The 22,369-nt window shown below is 48.8% G+C and overlaps 1 protein-coding gene and 1 long non-coding RNA gene across 4 annotated transcripts in view; one reads left to right on the plus strand and one right to left on the minus strand.

The window, feature by feature from the left end:
* Positions 1 to 18,505, plus strand: SELENBP1 (selenium binding protein 1). 3 transcript variants are annotated; one of them, XM_060622725.2, is made up of 13 exons: positions 1 to 227; positions 1,349 to 1,387; positions 13,172 to 13,228; positions 13,412 to 13,524; positions 13,782 to 13,967; positions 14,624 to 14,744; positions 15,892 to 16,074; positions 16,352 to 16,530; positions 16,955 to 17,033; positions 17,128 to 17,249; positions 17,514 to 17,606; positions 17,778 to 17,896; positions 18,103 to 18,505. In XM_060622725.2, exons 2-13 carry the CDS (start codon positions 1,357 to 1,359, stop codon positions 18,263 to 18,265), a joined length of 1,446 nt encoding a protein of 481 aa, XP_060478708.1. In that variant the 5' UTR covers positions 1 to 227; positions 1,349 to 1,356; the 3' UTR covers positions 18,266 to 18,505. The 3 variants fall into 3 exon arrangements, with proteins under 3 accessions (XP_060478708.1, XP_060478709.1, XP_060478710.1); XM_060622726.2 differs by lacking the exons at positions 1 to 227; positions 1,349 to 1,387 and adding an exon at positions 10,659 to 10,784; XM_060622727.3 differs by lacking the exons at positions 1 to 227; positions 1,349 to 1,387 and adding an exon at positions 12,793 to 13,087.
* Positions 7,520 to 22,369, minus strand: part of LOC132671665 (uncharacterized) — a 20,755-nt gene continuing 5,905 nt past the window's right edge. The window contains exon 3 of the long non-coding RNA XR_009607211.2: positions 7,520 to 9,414. This is a non-coding gene — a long non-coding RNA (uncharacterized LOC132671665). The remainder of the gene's footprint in view (positions 9,415 to 22,369) is intronic.

Genomic DNA, 22,369 nt, shown 5'->3' on the forward strand with positions numbered 1-22,369 from the left:
TGTTGTGGACAGCCAGCCACCTGTAACCCAAGCTAGAATGTTTTTTCTTCTCAGTATCTTTCCTGATGCCAGCGGCTTTCCTGATGAGCAGGCTTTTGAAGCCATTAGAGCATACTGAGGAAGATGAGTTTTGGCAAGACAGGGCAAATGAGAGGGCACAGCGGGGCATTTTGTGGTTTCTTTCTGCCTTCAGGATGTTCTCAGGCTCCACCCAGCTATACTTGGAGGTAAGAAGCATGGAGCTACTGAAATCCTGGGCCAACTAGGCGGATCAGATAATCCTTAGTTTATGAAGGGGCTTGGGCCACAAAGTCACCCGGTGTCCCATGGTCCCACATTTTGTTTCTCTTGGGACCCAGAAGCCCACAAGAGTCTATTTATCAAAAGAGGAGCCTGCTAAAGGGGGCTAAGCCTCAACACCTCTTTTGGCCACCGTGGGGACTCTCCTTCTGGGTCTTGCTTGCCACAGCCTCATGGGTCACCCCAATTTGTCAAGCACTGTTGGATCCTTTGAGTCATACGGCCCCATTGGCAGATGTGTTGAATACAGACAGGCGCGGCCAGAGAGCCCTTCCTGGTAGGAGACCCCGCAGTCACTGCAGGGGTTGGGGGGTCACTGCCTCCACCCATCATGCTCCAAGTGCAGCCCTGGACCCTGCAGCATGGCTGGTCACCCGCACACTTGTCTGTGTCCACATCCACCAAAGCCCACTCACCACTGTCCTACCTCTTTGTGTCTGAGCCCTCCTGGGCACACCTAGATGTCCAGGACTGTCATGTGCTTGATCCTAGCTGCAAAGGGATCTGGGACAGTGAGCATGGGGTCTTTTTGGTTCCTAGAGTGGTTGGTGGTGGGTTCCATCTGCCAACAGACAGAAAAAGAGCCATACGTGCTGGCCAGCCCCAAACAATGAAACACAAAATGACCCATCTCAAGGAGCTCTTGTGAAAGTTCTATGATTCACTACAGGAGAGTGTAGCCGTTTATAGGCACAGAGTCTGAAGCCAACTGCCTAGATTCAAATCCTAGACTCTGCTACCCACTAGCTCTGTGAGTTGGAGCAAGTTACTTCCTTTTTGTATGCTGTCACTTCCTTATCTGTAAAATGGGCGCAGTAAGAGTCTCCACTTCATAGGTTTGTTGTAAGGATTAATTAAACAAGGTAGAGCATGTAAAGAGCTTATGGAAGTATCTGGCACATAGTAAGCTTTTATGTGGATTGGGGTTCATTTCTTTTTTGTCTTTAAAGTGCTTAGAGCGATACCAAGGGTATGTTAAGCATTTAATAAGTGATGTCTGTTTTTGTTGTTGTTGTCATTATGACCTATTTATTGCCTACTTGTCCAGGTGCTTCTATGGACCGTATCCTAGAACTGGAACTCCCAGGTAAAAACGCTGTGCACAATTTAACTTTTGATAGGTATTGACGAATCGCATTTGTAAATAAGGCACCAGTTGGCACTCTCACCCATCTCCAGTGATGACCTTTTCCTCATGTTCTCACCATGACTGGATTTTAACCTTTTAAATTTTGGCTCAAGACACAAGAGTGTTATCGTATTCTTTCACTATTTCAATTTTTAAATTATGTGTGTATTTCAAGCTTACTTAAAAAAATGTAAAAAATACATAATTGGTACATAATGTGAAAAAGAAATATTTTTCCCTATAATCCAAGTCCTCAGAGGTAACCAGTGTTGGTTACATTTGGTAAGTTTGGTATGAGCTTACAAGAACTACAAGAAGTTTTGTCTCTTCAAATACTTTTCTGTAAACATGTAACCTTATTTATTTGTTTGTTTGTTTGTTTATAGTATACATTTATAGTACATATTAAATTAGAAGTTATGTAATTATATACTATGCAATTATAAATTATAATTTAAATTAATTAGTTTAATATGTAAAGTAGTCAAACTAAATAAAACTATATGGTTTAATTAATTAATTTTATATATAGTTTAAATTGAATGGGTTCATACTATTTTCTGTCTCTTTCCCCCTCGTCCATATTTCTTGGATATCCTTCCACATCCATATGTATAAAGTTATACATTATGGTTTCTTGGTGTTCATGTTATGGATGTTCCATAATATATTGAACTATTCCCCTACTGGTTGTTTCCAACCTGTCACTATTATGAACAAGGTTGCAGTGGACATCTTATTAATAGATTTGAATACTTGTCCATTTCCACAGAGTGGATCATCCAAGGTGGATTCCCACTGAAAATGCTGCCAGGTGCTGCTAAACTGCCTTCTGAAAATGTTCCACCATTTTATACTCTTGCCAAAAAATACAAGAGTGTCCTTGTCCTCACACCTCTTCCAACACTAAACGTTAACAATCTTCTTATTTTTGAAAATCCTGTCATGTTGTTGTTTTAACAAGCATTTCTTTAGTTGCTAATGAGGTTGGGTATCTTTATTTATGTTTATTACCCATTTAACCTTCATTTTCATATCCTTGGAATATTTTTCTATTGACCGATTGTCTTTTTCTGATTGATTTGTTGGAGATCTTTGTATACTTTTTTTCTTTTGTTTTCTAAGTTTATTTATTGTTGAGAGAGACAGAGACAGTGTGAGTTGGGGAGGGGCAGAGAGAGGGAGAGAGAGAGTCCCAAGCAGGCTCCACACTGTCAGCACAGAGCCCAATACGGGGCTTGAACCCACGAACTGTGAGATCACTACCTGAGCCGACATTAAGAGTCAGAGACTTAACCAAATAAGCCACCCAGGTGCCCCGGAGATCTTTCTATATTAAGAGAGATCATCATTTTTCAGTTTAAGCCTTTTTAAACTCTGGTTTCTGAGCAGCCTTTTGATAAGGTGAGACAGGAAATCCCAAAATATCCCCTTTCCAAACAGCACTCTCCATCTTTCTACACTTGTGACCCTGGGGAAATTGCAGTGGAACAGCAGGTTAGATATGGTATATGGAAGACAGAGAGTCCAGGACATGCAGTGAGGCCCTTTCCCAGACCTTCCTCTGATTCCATGTAGAATGAAGACAGGTGTCCCAAAGCCTCAGGATTCCTGTCTCTTTGGGACACTGGAGGGAGTATCCAAGTTGCTTGCCCTTTTCCCAGGCAGCATCTTGGTGGTGAGGTGAGAAAATGTAGGCCCTGAGAAGGAGGGGAATTTGTTCCTGCCTGTCCTGAGCTTAGTAGAGAAACTGTGACTCAGAGATACGACTCCAGGGGCCAAAGGTCCTTCCAACCTCAAATAGAAGGGCTTTCATTTTCCTTTGGATTTTTTTTATTTACAGTATTATAACATGTCCAAAATGGAAGCTTGATTAGAGGTTTTGATGGCTTAATTTGGGCCATTAACCGAAACTGATGTAATTCTTTCTTCCCAGGGCTTGTAACTGAGAAGGTGCAAGCCAAGTGAGCCTCTGTAAAGGTGGAGACGATTGCATAAAAGCCTTTTTATGGTTCTCGTCTCAGCTTTTCTGGAGCCAGGCTTGGCACAGGAGGAAGGCTGGCACAGGAGGGGCTGGGGAGGAAGTCACAGCAAACTTCCCTGTGTCCCTGGGACTGATGTCGCTGTTACCTCCTCTAGACTACAACACTGGGTTCACACCCACCTCACTTTTTCTTCTTGTAGGTTAGATATGTGACAAGATACATAATTTCTGTTGTAGTGAGATCCTCCTTCACTTAAACTTGAATCTATCTTCAAGGTAGATAGATACCCTTGCTTTCCTACAGATTAAACAGATTTAACAACAATAGAGGGGTGCCTGGAAGGCTCAGTTGGTTAAGCGTCCAACTCTGTTTTGGCTCGGGTCATCATCACACAGTTCATGAGTTGGAGCCTCACATGGGGCTTGTGCTGACAGTGTGGAGCCTGCTTGAGATTCTCTCTCTCTCCCTCTCTCTTTGCCCCTCCCCCTCTCACTCTGTCTGTCTCTCTCTCAAAACTAAATAAATAAACTTTTAAAAATGCATAAGAAAAAGAACAATAGAAAGGTACGGACCCTCTTCAGATCTTGATTCAAATAACCTGTAAAACAAAAACGTGTAAGACAAAAGGGGAAATTTGAATATCTGATAATAGTGAAGACTTACTAATTTGCATAGGTGCGATTATGAGACAGTGGTTTAAAAAAAAAAAAAAGATGGGAATGCAAGCTGGTGCAGCCGCTCTGGAACACAGTATGAAGGTTCCTCAGAAAACTAAAAATAGAACTACCCTAAGACCCAGCAATTGCACTACTGGGTATATAACCAAGGGATACAGGTGTGCTGTTTCAAAGGGACACATGCACCCCGATATTCACAGCAGCACTATTAACAATAGCCAAAGTATGGAAAAAGCCCAAATTTCCATCGATGGATGAATGGATAAAGATGTGGTGTATATATATATATATATATATATATATACAGTGGAGTATTACTCGGCAATCAAAAAGAATGAAATCTTGCCATTTGTAACTACGTGGATGGAACTGGAGGGTATTATGCTAAGTGAAATTAGTCAGTCAGAGAAAGACAAATATTTTATGACTTCACTCACATGAGGACTTTAAGAGACAAAAGAGATGAACATAAGGGAAGGGAAACAAAAATAATATAAAAACAGAGAGGGGGACAAACATAAGAAACTCATAAATATGGAGAACAAACTGAGGGTTCCTGGAGGGGTTGTGGGAGGGGGGATGGGCTAAATGGGTAAGGGGCATTAAGGAATCTACTCTTGAAATCATTGTTGCACTATATGCTAACTTTGATGTAAATTTTTAAAAAATAAAATTAAAAAAAAGAATTCTAATCTTGAAAGGATGCTTACAGAAATATTAATGCAAGGAATAATACAGTGTCTCGTGTTGGCTTCAAGAAAATCTGAGGTAGAGGAGGTCTAGGAAGAAGAGTTGAAGCAGGTAGGGTTGTGAGCAGAGTTTTAGGGAAGGTGGTGGTGTAACTGCAGGTTCATCATACTCTTCTATTTTTGTAAAAATTGACATTTTCTACTGAGAGAGAGACCTAGAGAGAGAAAGAGATCTCCCTCTCTCATTTGCCTTTCTTTTCTTCTGTCCCAAGAGACGGCTTTTTAAACACTTCCCTCTCCTTCGCATCTCCCTTGCTCTTAAATTTTTTTTTTTTAACGTTCATTTGTTATTGAGAAACAGAGAGACAGAGCCCGAGCAGAGGCGGGGCAGAGAGAAGAGTAGACACAGAATCTGAAGTAGGCTCTGAACTGTTAGCACAGAGCCAGATGTGGGCTCGAACTCACAAACCGCGAGATCATGACCTGAGCCGAAGTCTCAGCTCAACCAACTGAGCCACCCAGGCGCTCCAAGTCTCCCTTGCTCTTATTATCAGAGGCATGCCTCTGATAAAACCAAGCCATGCTTAGCACCTCAAGGGTAACCTCTGAGGCTGAGAAGGTGAGAAGAGGACATCCCATCCCACAGAAATAAACTGTTAGTGGTGATCTTTCCAGCATCCGTGACAGGCCAGAAGGCGGCTATTTCTGAGTGCACTGAGGGTGGGCTGGAAGCCCTCCAAGTGCCTCTCAGATCACCCCCAGCCCTGGCAGAGGGTTTTTTTCCTCTGAGCTCTGTTGTTATTCTGAGTGGCAGGCTTTGAACTCAGCATTGTTCAGAGATAAGGAGGTGCTGTGAAATTAGCGTGAGCAGCTGGTTGAATTTGTAAAACTCTGTTTCCTCTGATGTAAGATGAAGAAAAAGCTGTTTACCTGTCCAGTTTGCTGTGGGCAGTCCCTGAGCTAACTGCTAGTGTGCAGGGCCCGGCCTGGCACCAGCCACACCTGCTAACAGGTCCTCAGTAAATGCTACTCCCTCCTGCACAGGGCGTGTCGTTGGTCTGTTAAAACCAGGAGAAATGAGCAGGACGTGGCTCAGGAACTGCTTAGCTGCGAAAAACCTCCACCTGTCCAGCCAGTCCCACATGAGGCCTCCGCAGGCTGCTGCCTTGGGTGCCACAGGCACCTTGAGTTGTGTGCTGGGTGTGTTCGTTCTGTTCGCGCTGCTCGTTTGCACACAAACCTGCACATGTATAGACCAGACCACCCTGTCCAATCCCCGTTTACTCTCGGCCACCCACATTACCCCATGTCCTTCATTGCACTTTATTGGTAATGATGCTATTGCCTTGATTAGTTGCCATCTCCCTCCGCAAATCATCTCTATGATGGCAGAAACTGCCTTGTTTCCCACTCTGCCTACAAAACCTGGTGGAGGCCAAGACTGAATGAATGACCACGCACGCGTGTCTCTCCCAAAGGAAAGGGCAGGCAGGCAAAAAAATAAATAAAATAAATTAGTACCTTTATTTGGGGTTTTGATTACAAAAGTAATACATGCTTATTATTTTTTAAAATGTACAAGTGTCGGGGCGCCTGGGTGGCTCAGTTGGTTGAGAGTCCGACTTTGGCCCAGGTCATGATCTTGTGGTTTGTGAGTTCAAGCCCCGCGTCAGGCTCTGTGCTTGGAGCCTGGAGCCTGCTTCTGATTCTGTGTCTCCCTGTCTCTCTGCTCCTCCCCTGTTCATGCTGTCTCTCTCTCTCAAAAATAAACATTAAAAAAAAATTTTTTTTAAATGTACAAGTGTCTGGGGGTGCCTGGGTGGCTCAGTTAAGCATCTGACTTCGGCTCAGGTCATGATCTCGTGGTTCATGAGTTCAAACCCCGCATCGGGCTCTGGGTTGACAGCTCAGAGCCTGGAGCCTGCTCTGGATTCTGTGTCTCCCTCTCTCTCTGCCCCTCCTCCGCCTACTCTTGTCTCTCTCTCTCTCTCTCTCTCTCTCTCTCTCAAAAATAAAAAAATAAGCATTAAAAAATAGATATATACAAGTGTCTGAAACAAAAGTAAAAAAATTATCCCCTTCCTTCCGTTGCCTCTCTCCAAAGGTAACCATGGTTACACATGGACGTAGTACCTTTCCTGTAGCAGGGGGCATCCCCCACTCCCTCCGCACCAGGAAGACCCCGCTGTTCAGTTCAGGAGACACCTGCTTCTTCTTTCCCCATTCCCAAGAAAGTGTCCCTGAGAGTCCCCAGAAACAAAACAGCACAGCTTTCCACATTCCTTCTGGAGCTTCTTCCTCCCCACCACCCACACCCCTCCCAAGCCAAACAGAGCCAAACAAAACACCAAATGGCCTGGAGTGATTAGAAAAACTGTGAGCTCCAGAACCCAGGAACCTGAGAGGGGTTCCTGCTCGGCACCTAACTTGGCCTTGGCCCCTCTGAGCCTCAGCTTCTTCCTAAGTCAAAGGAGGATGATTCACCTACAAATTTGGGGTGTGGCAAGGGTTAAGTGGGGGTGCTGCGGGCAAGGGCGAGTGTGACCAGGTAGTTCATTCAGTTTAGTTCTGCTTGATCCCTGATATCCTCCCCTCCACCCCCACCCCCCCACCAGCCGGACTGGGATTGCTTCCCCATTGCTTTTGTTTTGCGAGAGATGAAGAACAACACTTTTTTTCCTCTCTCTCTCTTTTTAAAATTTTTTCAAATGTTTATTTACATTTTGAGAGAGACAGAGCATGAGTGGGGGAGGGGCACAGAGAGAGGGAGACACAGAATCCGAAGCAGGCTCCAGGCTCCGAGCTGTCAGCACAGCTGTCGAAGCTCAAATCCATGAACTGAGAGATCATGACCTGAGCTGAAGTCAGACTCTTAACAGACTGAGCCCCCCAGGCGTCCCTCTTTTTGTCTCTTTTTTTTTTTAAACGTTAAATTATTCTTGGAGACTCTGACGTCATATCCTCTCCTTTCCTTTCTCTGGGTTTAATCTTTCTTTCCTCACTTCGTCATCTTGCCAAAGAGTGGTCTGTTTAAAGAGGCCCAAAGAAGTCTGGCAGAGACTGGAAGGAAAGGGGGGAACCAGCAGAGGGGCTCCATACCCCCTACACCACAAGAATCTGCTTTCTGTCTGCAGATGATGGAGCAAAGCCAAAGTTCAGGCAGCGGTTACATAACCGCCTTGCTGTTCAGCTGCTGGCCTGATAACCTACCTCCTCTAATATTTACTGTGCTTTTTTGGAGCTTGAACCAGCAGGAAGGAACATGGGCCGCACCCACCCTCCTTTGGGGTGGGGGTGCCCAGTGTCAGGCATATGGCCTCCTGGGATTAGCAGACCTGGGCTGGGGTCTCACCCTCCCTGGGACTGCCCAGGGCAGGAAGCTCGAGGCCCTCCTCATATGCCTTCATATCAATCTGGGAGTCAGCCAGCTCCAGTTGGACTCTGGTTGGCTATGGAAGGGCAGATCAGAGAGAGGAGAGAATGCATAAGTTCCTGAGAAGCAACATTAGGGATGCCTGAGCCACAGTGAGGCTGAGTGGGGTGGCCCATCATGGAAGCAAAGACGCCATGGGCCATGGACCCTTCTACGACCAGCCTGAGCCCTCTCCCTGGGCTGCTTCCACCTGTAGCCCTGATTTGAACGAATTTTCCCAACCACCTTGCAGGCTGTGGAGGAAGCAGTAGGTAGGGGCTAGGGGTGCCATTCAGGAGCCACAGAGAACACCAGGTCAGGGTTCAGAGCATGAAAGAACCTACAGTCTGTGACAGAACGGTGCTTTGCGGTTCTTGTCTAGAATAAGCAAAATCACAGTTTCTTTGGGGGTGATGATTCAAGAACCTTTTTTTTTTAATGTTTACTTATTTACTTTGAGAGCACATACGCAAAAGGGGGAGGCGCAGAGAGAGAGAGGGAGACAGAGGATCTGAGGTGGGCTCAGCACTGAGAGCAGAGGGCCCAACGCGGGGCTCGGTCCCACGAACTGCAAGATCGTGACCTGAGCCGAAGTCAGACGCTTAACCGACTGAGCCCCCCAGGTGCCCCAGAACTTTTGACAAGGGGGTGAGGATGGGCTTTCTTTCTCTTTCAGATCTTGGTTGTAAGGCTACTTCAAGCCCCAAAGCAGGAAAGTAGAGGAGGTATGAGATGGGGTCCTAGGAGGAGGAGGAGGAGGCCAGAGGCGCAGGCTGGAGGCAGGGTGAGGAGAGACAGCCAGCAGATGGGGAGGCCAGCCCAGGCGAAGAAGCAGCCCCCTGGGCCACCCCCTGGGGGACAGCTGCACCCACAGGGCTGACTGCAGCACATGCCTGGCTGATGGCGTGATGGTGAGGACCCAGATGTAGGAAAGAGCCAGGGGAGTTGAGTGATAGTGAGGAGAAGGGGGTAAGGGCAGCCACAGAGCATCTCCCTCTGGGTGCTCCCTTACCCACAGGAACCAGGAGGACAGATGCCTGTCATCTGTCATACTGCAGCCCAGCTTTGTTCTTCCTTTCACTCCGGTTTGGAAACACCATGGATCTTTCCACCGGCAGTCTCGAGACCAAACTTCGTCCCTTTCACTATCCAATAAAAACTTCACCCCATAGCTTTCATCCAAGATGAAAGTGGCTTCTATAGACGCCGAGTCAGCAGGTTCCTAGAAGAAGCAAATGTTACCCCTGTCAGGCAGCCAGGTTTCAGGAAAGAGGGCCCCTTGACTTCACGATGAAAAACAAGTGGGGTGGGTTCCCTTGCCCAGCCCTTTGAACCTGGGCCTCTCTGGATTGGGGCAGCCCCAGAGAGAGTTAACAGATCAGGCCTCAACCTTGCCTTGGTTCTTCAGCAAGCACCTGTCATTTGCTTGGCAGCTGTGTGGCATGTCCCTGGGACCCTGTACTAGCAGGCTAGGCAGCCCTGGTGGCATTGAATCCTCCAGCTGGGGGACTCCTTCCTTCCTGGATGAATGGAACCCTGAGAGTCTTCTGACTTGTCACAGGCCAGTTAGGGACAGTGACATCATGCTGGACTGCTCTGGGGCCCTGCTACCCACCTAGGGAGCTGTATGAGGTACCCAGCCCAGAGATGGGGGGGGCACTACACTTCCACCTGCCGGGATTTATGAGGGTAATGAGCGTGATAATGAGTGCTGCCAATTTTCCTTCCACTTCAAAGCTCAACAGGAATACACAAGTCAGGAGAAAGTGAAACCTGGACATGGGTCCTAGTTAACCCCGGTTCCTGTCAGGGCAGCCATGGCAGGAGGACAGGGTGGGCAGTTTGGGGGTGGGTAGGACTGTGCCTTTTGGAGCCTGGACGTCTGGAATCAGAGGGCAATCTTAGGAGAGAGCTGACCCTGGCTGTGAATAGGAGCAGATGGGCCCACAGCCCTGCGTGGAAACAGACCCAAGTACAGAGGTAAGCACTGACACAGGAACATGTGCGCTCATACACTCGCGCAAACACACACTCACGCGCACAGACACATATGCATAGGCCCACACAAGCAACACTCCGGCAGGCACAAGCTCACTTAAGTACACACAGACATGCACAAGTCCAGACACACAGGAACACTCACACAGGCACGTATGCACACACAAAGACACACACACACACACACACACACACACACACACACAGAGGCATACAGGACTGTGCACATACACAGACCCACAAAGTATTCCCAGGCACCCACAAGAGATACACACACAGGCACAGTGCATATCTGCAAATGCACAGGCTCCTAACACACGCGCACGCGCACACACAGATACACACACACCCTGCAACTCAAACAGCAGCCTCCCAGGCCATTTGAGAACGTCCTGGCCAGCTGCCCTTGGTGGTTCACCCTGGGCTGTAGCCGGGGCCCTCCCCCTGCCCCGCCCCGCCCCCCAATTGGTTGTATAAATTCCTTCCCTTTGCCCCTTCCCGGGGCACAGCGTGCCTCGGACACCAGCCCGGCCTCTGTTTCTGCTCCCTCCTGACAGGCCAGTCAGGATCAAAGCATACCAGCAAGCAGCATGGGTAAGGAGGGGGCTTTCTGACAACCAAGTGCCGCCCACCCTGCCACTGGAAGTGGCAGAAAAGTTAGGTCGGGAGAGCTGGGTGGGGGGGCAGGCGCTGGACTCTGCTCCACCGGCGCCACCCCACCCCCACCCCTGAATCTCCCAGCTCAGCCAAAGTTTCTAGAGGGTGCCAGAAGAGGAGGGTGGAGGGGCTGCGGAGATGGGTGGCCCTGTACCCCCACCTGGCTTCTCAGCTGCAGCCCGGGCGCCTTTCTGCAGCTGGGAATATCTGGTGGGGCGGGAATACAGTGGCAGAACCTTTTGTCCCCAGCCTATCACCATAGGTGAATGACAGTCCTGATTTCAGCCCTGGGCCAGCTTCTTACTCCAGGAAGTAGGGAGCCCAGGCCTTTGGGGACAGATGGCTCTCTAGCCACCCGGAACCTGATCACTCTGGGATGGAAAGCGGAGCCCACACTCTGCCGCTGGGCGCCTATTCCAGTGCCTCCCACCCCTCAACCCACCCCCCAGTCCCCAAGCCCTCCTGTTCCTCACTCTCAGGCTCCTAGAAGCTCCAGTGAGCTACCCTGTGTTCATCCTAAACCCACAGATGTTCAGAGATCTTGCTAAAGATGCTTAAGACAGGGCATTGTTTCCCAGAAAGAACACTGATGCTCCTGGGGGCCTGGTGGGTGCATGGGCCTGACTGATTCTAAGAACTGCTGGGAGGTGGTGGGGGCAGGGACAGGAAGACAGCCTCACACCTCCCTCACACCTTTATTTCTCTCTCTCCGTTCAGCTTTGCGGGTTTTGTGTCTCTGTCTTGAGGTCTTGGGAGTTTTGAATCTCCTTCTGTTCTGTGTTGGGCAACCTCCCTCCCCTCTCCCTCCCCTCCTGTGCCAAGCCCTGGCACAAGTCCCCTTAATTCCTTTGGACTGGACCTCTCACCCTGCCACACCCACCCAGCCCTATGAGCAGCAACCACTGCCTGGGATTTCTGTCCCCAGCTTCTGGCACAGTCCTTCCCATATTTATACAACACTTCTCCTTTAAAGTACTTCTGAATACATTGGCTTATTTGACCTTCATGGGCACCTAGAAAAGAAGGTAAGATATTATTACCCGCTTTTAGCCAAAGCAGGGGAGAGAACATGAGAGAACAGACATCAGACCTGGAGCTTGAAACCAGGTTTCCGCACTCAACAATGCTGTTGCTGCCACCTGGGCCTCCTAAGTCACTTGGCTGCCATGAGTAGGGGACCTGGCTTCCCGGCTGAGGCCCGACTGAGGGCCTCCAGGTACCATGGAGGCTCAACTCTGGCTACTCCTGCCTCCCTACTTGTGGCCCCCCAGCTGTCAGGGCAGTGGCCAGACCGGCCATGGGCTGCAGCAAGGAGGCAACGCCCCATCCTGTGATCTCCACTCCGGGATTTCTTTCCTCCTACAGCTCCCTTTGTGCTAGTCCTCCCTCTGCCTCCTGGTCAGGCTCCAAACCCTGATGCCTGACACCTGGTCCTGGCAGCCCTCCTTCTCAGAGACTGATGTTGGTCCTGTAGATCCATGTGGCTTCTCTTGCCAGACTTCAGGGACAAGGAGGGCCACACCCTATAGCTCTGGTAGGTGGGCCTCTGAGCCCTCCAGAGCAGGACCAAACACCTAGCGTTACAGATGCAGGAAGTGGGTGACACCCGGGGGTAGAAACTAGTCTCTGCACATCCAGGTGGTAACAGCTCTGTGGCCCCAAACCAGCCTCCGATCCTTACCAGACCTTCGGAGAAGTAACCCAGGCTTTGGACAGCAGCCTAGGTCAGGACCCAGAGGGGAGAAAGGCAGGAAGTGTCCCAGACCCTGGCAGAGACAGCTTTCTGGGAAGGGAGGTGAACAGGCACCACCCTCACTTGCTGAGGAACAGCCAGGCTTTGATGGGCTCCTGTCAGGCAAGCACGAGCTGCATACTTCACTCACTGCACCTTCTTGTTTCCTTCTAATAAAAGCCAGTCGTGGTATTCTTATTACTTTCTTTTTACAGATGGTGTGGATGTTGAGGCTGGGGAGGTTAAGTAACTCGCCCCAAAGCTCCCATGGCTTGGAGCAAGTCCCAGTGAGCAGCCGGGACTGGGACGCAAGTCAATGTCATAGCCATTGTACCACACAGCCTCTCCTCCCCCTCTCCTGGGTCCTGCTTGAGTGTCTGTCCACCTTCAGGTCATACCTGTGAAGGCTCTTCCTGCCACATGCACACATGCATCAGGGCTCTGAGGGCCGGGGAGGATGGTGGTGGTGACAGGGCCGGAGTCGGGACAGGACCTGGGCTAGCACGTGGTGGGATATGTGTTGCCACAGGTAGGGAAGGAGCCTTGACCCTGCAGGGAGTGACAGAGCCAACCTGCCTCATTGTTTTCACAGCTACAAAGTGTGAGAAGTGTGGACCGGGCTACCCTACCCCTCTGGAGGCCATGAAAGGTAAGTGTGCAGCATCTGCCAGCCTGTGCCCCCAGAAGGGAATTGTGCAAAGCCATCATCCTCTACTGATCCCACTGCCGGTGAGGGCAGGAGACCTGAGGCCTCAGCCTCGGGCATGCCCAGCTCCGTGCCCATCATTCCTCTCTACCCTGCCATCCCCACTAACTGCTTTCTACTCTTTAGGACCCAGGGAAGAGATTATCTACCTGCCCTGTATTTACCGAAACACAGGCATTGAGGCCCCGGATTATTTGGCCACCGTGGACGTTGACCCCAAGTCTCCCCACTATTGCCAGGTGAGGTGCAGCTTGGGCACTGGAGTACCCTGAGTCCTCTCTCTAGCCCTGGCCCCGGCAATGCCCTTCCCCAGCTGCATCCTTCTTCACCCTCCTTGGGTACGGTTGTACAGTCTGTTCACTGCACAAGGGCACCCCCAAGGTACAGGACAACGATGAACACCAGCCTGTGCTGTGCTGCCCAGCCCAAGTGGGTCCAGGGATCCCAGTGGCATGGTCTGGGTGAGCACCACCCCTTGCCCCCTCTCCCATCCTAGGTCATCCACCGGCTGCCCATGCCCAACCTGAAGGATGAACTGCATCACTCAGGATGGAACACCTGCAGCAGCTGCTTCGGGGACAGCACCAAGTCCCGCACCAAACTGATGCTGCCCTGTCTCATGTCCTCCCGCATCTATGTGGTGGATGTGGGCTCCGAGCCCCGTGCCCCGAAGCTACACAAGGCATGTTCCCTGCCTTTGTTGCTCAAGGACCTAATGGACATGCCACTCTGGGCACCCTCCAGGCCACAGGCCACCCCCCAGCCAGCTGCCTTCAGCTCTTGCACAGTGTCAGGGCTCAGCAGCAGGGGGCGGGGGCGGGACTTCAGAGGAGGGTTACCAAGGCCTGCGGGTGGTCACCATATAGAATCATGGGGGTGGGCACTAGAGGGGTTGGGAGGAGCTTTTTGTTTTGACTCTGAGAGAGGGAAGGAGCCCTTTTTTCCCCCAGCCAATTATGAGCCAAGGACTTCCCTCAGGCAGGAGCCTCTAACCACCCCTCCCAACACATGGTTGAGTGCCATCTTTGTGCCTTGATGCTGGTGATGGCCCAGCAGGGGAGGAGCTTCTGGTCTCAAGGGTCGTAGTGCCTTCAAGACAGACGATGGGAGAGAAGTCAGTGTTTTCTGCCTGCGGAGTTAATCTCTCAGACTCTCCCTTGCTGCTCTGCAGAAGCTACCAGACTGAATCTCTGCCATATTCCCCCTGGGAAAATTGTGTTCATGTCTTGAAGGAAAAAATATGATGGTGTCAGCAGATAGGAGTGGGGGGATGGGGGAGTCACAGGTGGGTCCCCCCAGCCCTATAACATTCTGATGCCATTCCTTACCCATATCCAGGTCATTGAGGCTGAAGACATCCATGCCAAGTGTGACCTGGGCTACGTCCATACCAGCCACTGCCTGGCTAGTGGGGAGGTGATGGTCAGCTCCCTGGGAGACCCCAAAGGCAATGGCAAAGGTACCTGTTGGTACTGTAGGCACATCTGTGGGGAGAACAGCTCCCGAGCTGAGGCAGAGGGATTGAATGACCTTCCAGGGAGAACCAGAGGGCTGGGTCTTACCCAAAATTTAAACTATAGTCAAGGAACTTTAGTCGTTTCAATGATTTCTATAAAGATGAAACTTGAATGACAAATTCACTTAGAAATTTCAGTCAGAACAGTGCCCTATGTTCTGGGGGACTATGACATGACCCCGGAAAACACAGACATTTAATATCAGCCTTTACGAATTCATGGGCAAGTCTCACAGTCCGTGGGGTCCTTAATCTTCACATCGGCACTCTCATTTATGGTGCTGTCTTAGCTAATACTTACACAATGTCTCCTGTGCGCCAGGTACAACCTATGAGGTAGGTGTGCCTAGCATCTCTGTTTTCCAGATGAGAAAGCCAGGGCACAGGCTGGGTAAATAACTTAACCAAAGTCATACAGCTAATAAGCTGTAGAGGCAGAACTCAAACCCAGCAGAGTGGTTCCAGAATCTATGACCTAATCACCACACTGAGCTGTTTCTCTCTGAACCTTACCTATTCCATTTGAGGGCTTGGAGTGGGACACCAGTTCCTTCTCAGAGGTAGGAGGAATGTGACCCTCCTAGGTTTAATACCACTGAGGAGTTGACATCTAGTTGTATTTGCAAAGGACTATCAAGGCGTCATAACACACTAAGCAAGGGAGGACATGTTAGGCATTCACAGTGAATAACGAGTATATGCAATTTGTCTGCTCTAAAAAAATACAACTTAGTGAGCAGAATGGAGCCTAGCCTCTGGAAGGGAGTCCACACTGAGAGAGAGGCTGGGCAAGAGAGCCACAGCCTTCTGAGTCCCAGACTCTCGGCTCAAGGGGACAGAAATGTCCCCTGTGGTCTAGGACCGGGATGAAGTTGATGGGAGGTAGGGGCACCAGAATGAGTCCCCTCCCACCTGGTCCCCTGGATGGAACCCTTTGGGCACCTGAATTGAAGGACCTAGCAAATCCAGGGGGAGGAAGGGGCACCATGAAATGGACTTGCAGCCCCTTGGACATGCCTGGGGGCAAGGGCTGGATAAGGCTGGCATCTCCACTGTTGCTACCTGCCACTTTACTTCCTTCACTGTTCAGGGGGTTTCGTGCTGCTGGATGGAGAGACATTCGAGGTGAAGGGAACATGGGAACGGCCTGGGGGCGCTGCACCCATGGGCTATGACTTCTGGTACCAGCCTCGACACAATGTCATGATCAGCAGTGAATGGGCGGCTCCCAATGTCCTTCGAGATGGCTTCAACCCCGCTGATGTAGAGGCAGGTGAGACTTGTCCCCCATAGGCCAGTAGGAGCCTGGGCACACACACCCCTACTTTCTGCTTGAAAACCCCTCTTCAGGTCTCCTACTTCTCTCCTGTGAACCCGACTCTTGGGGTGATTGATGGTATAGGACTCGATGAGTACTCCAGCTTGCTCAAGCATCCTTCTTATCCCTCCAACCAGTTTTTCAACCTTATGCCCTGGGTTGTGCCCCAGCCTTCACTCATGCTGCCCTGCCCTGATCCTGAGCCCATCCTCTGGCCCCATCCCTTCCTCAGGGCTGTATGGAAGCCATTTACATGTGTGGGACTGGCAGCGCCATGAGATCGTGCAGACCCTGCCCCTGCAGGACGGGCTCATCCCCCTGGAGGTCCGCTTCCTGCACAACCCAGACGCGGCCCAGGGCTTCGTGGGCTGTGCCCTCAGCTCCACCATCCAGCGCTTCTACAAGAATCAGGTGCCTCGTGTCCTCTGGCCCTGTCCTCCCAGCCATCCGTAGCCATGAGGCACCCCTCTCTCTAGGGCTGACCCAAGCCCCTCTGCCTGACTCCGCTAGCCCTATTTCTCCAGGAACAAAAACCAAGGCCACTTGTCCTATCTCTCTTCTCCCCTGAATCCTAAATTCCTACTCATTCATTCAAAAACCGTCTGTGGGCTTCTATGTTAGGCACTGTGCTAAGTGCTAGGAATGTAGTGGTGAAGGAGACATCATCCCTACCTTAAGGGTCTTGCACAGGAGTTAGACCCAAGTGGCAAGAGGGCCCTCCATCTGCTGTCTCACTGCAGACAGCAGGCGCTGGGGAGACCCAGATGCAACCCCAAGTCCCCAATCTAACAGGCTCACCTCTCTGCCTAACCCCACCGTCCACCTCCTGACGCAGGGAGGTACTTGGTCAGTGGAGAAGGTCATCCAGGTGCCCCCCAAGAAAGTGAAGGGCTGGATGCTGCCTGAAATGCCCGGTGAGTGTCCAGGGGACGTTGGGAGTCAGAAGGCTGATTCCTGGCCCCGGGGAACAAAAGTCCTTACAGCCTCTGAATGGCACCCCTGCCCCAGGCCTGATCACCGACATCCTGCTGTCTCTGGATGACCGCTTCCTCTACTTCAGCAACTGGCTGCATGGGGACCTGCGGCAGTATGACATCTCTGACCCTCAGAGGCCCCGCCTCACGGGACAGGTAGGGTGCTAACACGATGGGGGAGAGAGAAGGGGGAGGAAGAAGGCTGGGGATGAGGTGGACGGTAGGAAGTGGCTGGGGGATGATCAAGGAGGTTCAGGAATAGCAAAAATGCAGACTGAGGGGTGGCACAGGCCAGGACTGTGGGCAGTCGTGGCCACAAGTGAGGGAGTGTGGGCATGCTGACTGAGGCACCCTGCTCTTCCTGCGATGTCCTCACCTCCCACCACCGTCCTCCTTTCTGTTCCATATCCCCCCACCCAGCTCTTCCTTGGGGGCAGCATTGTTAAGGGAGGGCCCGTGCAAGTGCTGGAGGACCAGGAGCTAAAATCCCAGCCAGAGCCCCTGGTGGTCAAGGTGAGGATCTACCCCTAACGTCCACCCCTCACCTGCACACCCCCACCCTCCACTCCAGCTCATGGGTACCCTCATATCCATGCTGGAGAAGTATGGGGTGGGGGCATGCTCCATGATCCCTCTCCCAGGACCTGCGTGTTATCACGGGCCCTGACCCCTGATTTTCCCAAGGGGAAACGGGTACCCGGAGGCCCTCAGATGATCCAGCTGAGCCTAGACGGAAAACGTCTGTACGTCACCACATCTCTGTACAGTGCCTGGGACAAGCAGTTTTACCCTGATCTCATCAGGTGAGAAGCAGACAGCCCTGGGCTCCCCTCCCCAAGTCCTCCTTTCCCAGAAGAGTCTGGTTTCCTGAAGACTCCTTGGGCACCCCACCCGCCTCCGCCATACAGGCCCTGCTCCTTTCTTAGGACCCACCCCTGCATCACAAACTCTTGGGGGAAAGGGATGGCCACCCTTGACCTCTTTCTTACCCCCTCCCTCTTTCCACCAGGGAAGGCTCTGTGATGCTGCAGATCGATGTAGACACAGTAAAGGGAGGCCTGAAGTTGAACCCCAACTTCCTGGTGGACTTTGGGAAGGAGCCCCTAGGCCCGGCCTTGGCCCATGAGCTCCGCTACCCCGGGGGTGACTGCAGCTCTGACATTTGGGTCTGAAGTCCACCCCAGGTAGCCCCATCCCACATCTGAGCCCTCACTTCCTCAGACACCTGGCTTCACGCTGCTCCCTCTCGGCCCCCAAGCCTTGGCAGGTAGTCCCACCAAAGCCAAACAGAGGCTATTGGGATGTATTGAGTGGTGTCTTCATTTACTGACCACCTGTTGCATGTTGCTCACTGGCTGTTTTTACACAAACTCTTGGAAATTGCTTTACCAAGAAATAAACTACTGAACCTATTTCTTAGATCACCTTGTCTTTGGGGGCACAGTCTGTGACCCCGCTTCTGCCGATCCTTTGTATCTTGTATGGGAAAGTCCTGACGAGGACTCCGGGGGACTGACTAGTTCACACCAGGGATTACAACATGATACTGAAGGTGCCCAAATCTCACTTCTATGGCCAGACAGAATGTGAAGACTTTGGAGGTGGTTGTCACAAGGAGACCTGAGGGGACAGAGTGTCTACTGGTGTTCCTAAACTTCACTATTTTTTTCAATCCATCCTCCACAGCCTGGAGGCTTTTAGGCCCCCTCTCCAGGATGGGGCCTCCTGCACTTAACCTCAGCATGAACATATGTCACATTACATTGAAACTACCTGCTTATTCCCAGCACCTGGCTTGTGCCTTAGCACAAAGAATGCTTTACTGAACAAATGAAAGTAAGGAGGCATGTGTGATGCGTGACTTATGGGGGCCTTGGGATCTAGTGTGTCTTACTAGACGTTTCTCTCCTAAGTTTCTCCCCTGTCCTTTTCAATGACCAAACTGCTTCAGAAAGAAAAAGGATCATATCGTTCTACATCATATTTAAATATTTCTAAAGGTCTTGGGCACCTGGGTGACTCAGTCAGTTAAGCGTCTGACTCTTGAGTTCAGCTCAGGTCATGATCTCATAGTTTGTGAGTTTGAGGCCCACGTCGGGCTCTGTGCTGACTGCGGAGCCTGCTTGGGATTTTCTCTCTCCCTCTCTCTCTCTCTGCTCTTCCCCTGCTCTCTCTCTCTCAAAATAAATAAATAAACATTAAGAAAATTTCTAATACTTCTAAAGGCTTAAAATTCCATTCAACAAAATGAGCCTCAAACACTTACCATGCCAGAATCTATGAAGACTACAGGGGTTATATCTAAAGGACATGGGACACATCTGACCAAAGACTTGTATCTAGAACACAAAGCTCTCAAAATTCAACAGTTAAAAAAAAACCCAAATTCCAGTTTGAAAATGGACAAAAGACGTGAACAGACATTTCACCAAAGAGGATATAAAGATGGCAAGAAAGCACATGAAAAGATAATCAACATTACCAGACATCAGGGAAATACAAATTAAAGCCATGTGATATCACTACACACCTATCATGATGGCTAAAATAGAAAATAGTGACAATACAAAAATGTTGGCCAGGATGGGGAAAAACTGAATCATTCAGACATTGCTGGTGGAAGTGTAAAACTGTACAGCTACTCTGGAAAATACTTTGTCAATTCCTTATAAAGATCAAACATGGGGCACCTGGGTGGCACGGAACCTGCTTGGGATTCTCTCTCCCTCTCTCTCTGGCCCTCCCCAGTTGGCACTGTCTCTCTTTTTCTGTCTCAAAAAACAAATAAATAAACTTAAAAAAGGGCGCCTGGGTGGTTCAGTCGGTTGAGCAGCCGACTTTGGCTCAGGTCATGATCTTCCGGTCTGTGAGTTCAAGCCCTGCGTCGGGCTCTGTGCTGACAGCTCAGAGCCTGGAGCCTGCTTTGGATCCTGTGTCTCCCTCTCTCTCTGCCCCTCCCCCACTCATGCTCTGTCTCTCTCTCTCTGTCAAAGATAAATAAACATTTAAAAAAGAAATTAAAAATAAATAAATCAATAAACTTAAAAAAAAAAAAAGACCAAACATGAGTGGGGGGAGCTAAGATGGGGGTATAGTAGGAAGACCCTAGGCTTGCTTCATTCCTTGAACACGGCTACATAACTGTCAAATCATTCTGAATAACCAAGAAATCGACCTGAGGACTGAGAGAACAAACTGTACAACTAGAGGGAGAGAAAAGGCCACGTTGAGGAAGAAGGAAGCAAAGTCACCGTAAAAGACAAAATAATTCTCAGTCTGAAGCAAAACAACAACAACAACAACAACAAAATTGAACTTTTGGGCATATATCCCAGAAAACTGAAAATGTATGTTCACACAAAAATCTGCACACAGTTGTTCATAGCAGCTTTACTCGTGACAGCCAAAAACTGGAAACCATCCAAATGTCTTTCAGTGGATTAATGGTTAAACTGCTATATCCATGCCATGGACTATAATACTCAGCAATAAAAAAGGAATGAACTATTAGTACACGCAACAGTCTGGATGGATCTCAAGAGAATTATACTGAGTAAAAAAAAAAAACAAAACAATCTCAAAAGGTTATAGATATTATGATTCAATTTATATAACATTCATGAAATAACAAAAGTATAGAACTGGAGAAAAGATTAGTGGTTTCCAGGGGTTAGGGATGGGACTGGGTGTGTGTCGGGGGGGGGATGGCTATCAAAGAGTAGCACAGAGGATTCTTTTAGTGATGGAACTGTTGTGTATCTTGACTGTTGTGATGGTTACACAAATCTACAATGTGATAAAATCTCAGAGAACTAAATATGCATATACGTACATACGAGTGAGTGTATGTAAAACTGGTGAAACCTGAGGAAATTTGGTGAGTTGTATCAATGTCAGTCAGTTTCCTGGTTATGATATGGCACTATGGTTATGCAAAGTGCCTCATCAGGGAAACTGGGTGAAGAAAGGGTACATGAGATCTCTCTCTCTCTCTCTCTCTCTACCTGTATTATTTCTTGCAATTATAAGTGAATCTACAATTATCTCAAAAGAAAAAATAACACAGAAGTCAACATGAAGGAGCTTCCACTGGCCAAAGATGGGACAATTAGAGTTTCAAAGAGAACAATAATTGAAATAGATTGAAATACACTATGTTAAAATCCAGAAGTTCATGAAAACACACATAGGAAAACTCTAATTGGTCATGTTTGAAAGATACTAGAAAACCATCTTGTTATTCTGAAAACTGGAGAACAAAGAGAAAGAATCAAGTATTTATCTTGCTTTTCCTCAGGAATCCACCTTAGGACAACCAAATAGTTGATGAGGAAAAGATCTTTAAGGAATTTCAGCTAGTACATTAAAAAGGAATGATAGAATTTGGATAACACCAATTTGTAACTTCTAGTGACAAATGAGCCTAACCAGTGGTCACCAGTAGCTGCTAAAACCATTAAGTGAAACACCAAAATGAAATTTTATAATGGATAGAGCTGACCGGCAAAACCAGAACTCACTAATCAATCTGCACCACAAAAAGAGTAATGACCAGGCATTAGGTGCTACTTATGAAGTATTCTTGCCAAAACATCAAAATGAATCTGAACAAGTCTCTAGATCTCACAGTCGATTTACAGGAAATATAGGAGACAGAAGAACAAGTTTCAAAAGCTTAAAAACATTACAAAGATGCAATTGTAAAAATGAAGAATGTGGGAAATTCTACAAAGCAAATGACTTGTTTCCTCAATGAATAAGTTGAAAGAGGGAGGGTATAGTTTAAAAAGATTTAAGAAACACATCAACCAAAACTAAATGCAACGTTTGGATCTTGTTGATACTGATTTGAACATAACAGGAAATACATTTTTGAGAAAATTAGAGAAATTTGGACACTGGCTGTTCAATGATAATAACTTATGTTTAATTTTTTTAGGCATGATAATGGCATTGGGACTATGTAAAAAAAGTCCTTATTTTTTTAGTTATACTGAAGTATTTACATGAATACTAAGTTACTTACAGATGTACTGATATAATGAGCACCTCTATTAAAATGACCAGGAGCAGGTACGTTGGAGAGTGGAGGAGGTACAGATAAAACAAGATTGACCAGATGTTGTTAATAATTCTTTTTTTAAATTTTTTTCTAACATTTATTTATTTTTGAGAGAGAGCACAAGTGGGAGAGAGGCAGAGAGAGAGGGAGACACGGAATCCAAAGCAGACTCCAGGCTCACACAGGGCTCAAGCTCACAAACCATGAGATCATG

The sequence above is a fragment of the Panthera onca genome, chromosome C1 (genome assembly GCF_046562875.1).
Source record: "Panthera onca isolate mPanOnc1 chromosome C1, mPanOnc1 haplotype 2, whole genome shotgun sequence".
Lineage (NCBI taxonomy): Eukaryota > Metazoa > Chordata > Mammalia > Carnivora > Felidae > Panthera > Panthera onca.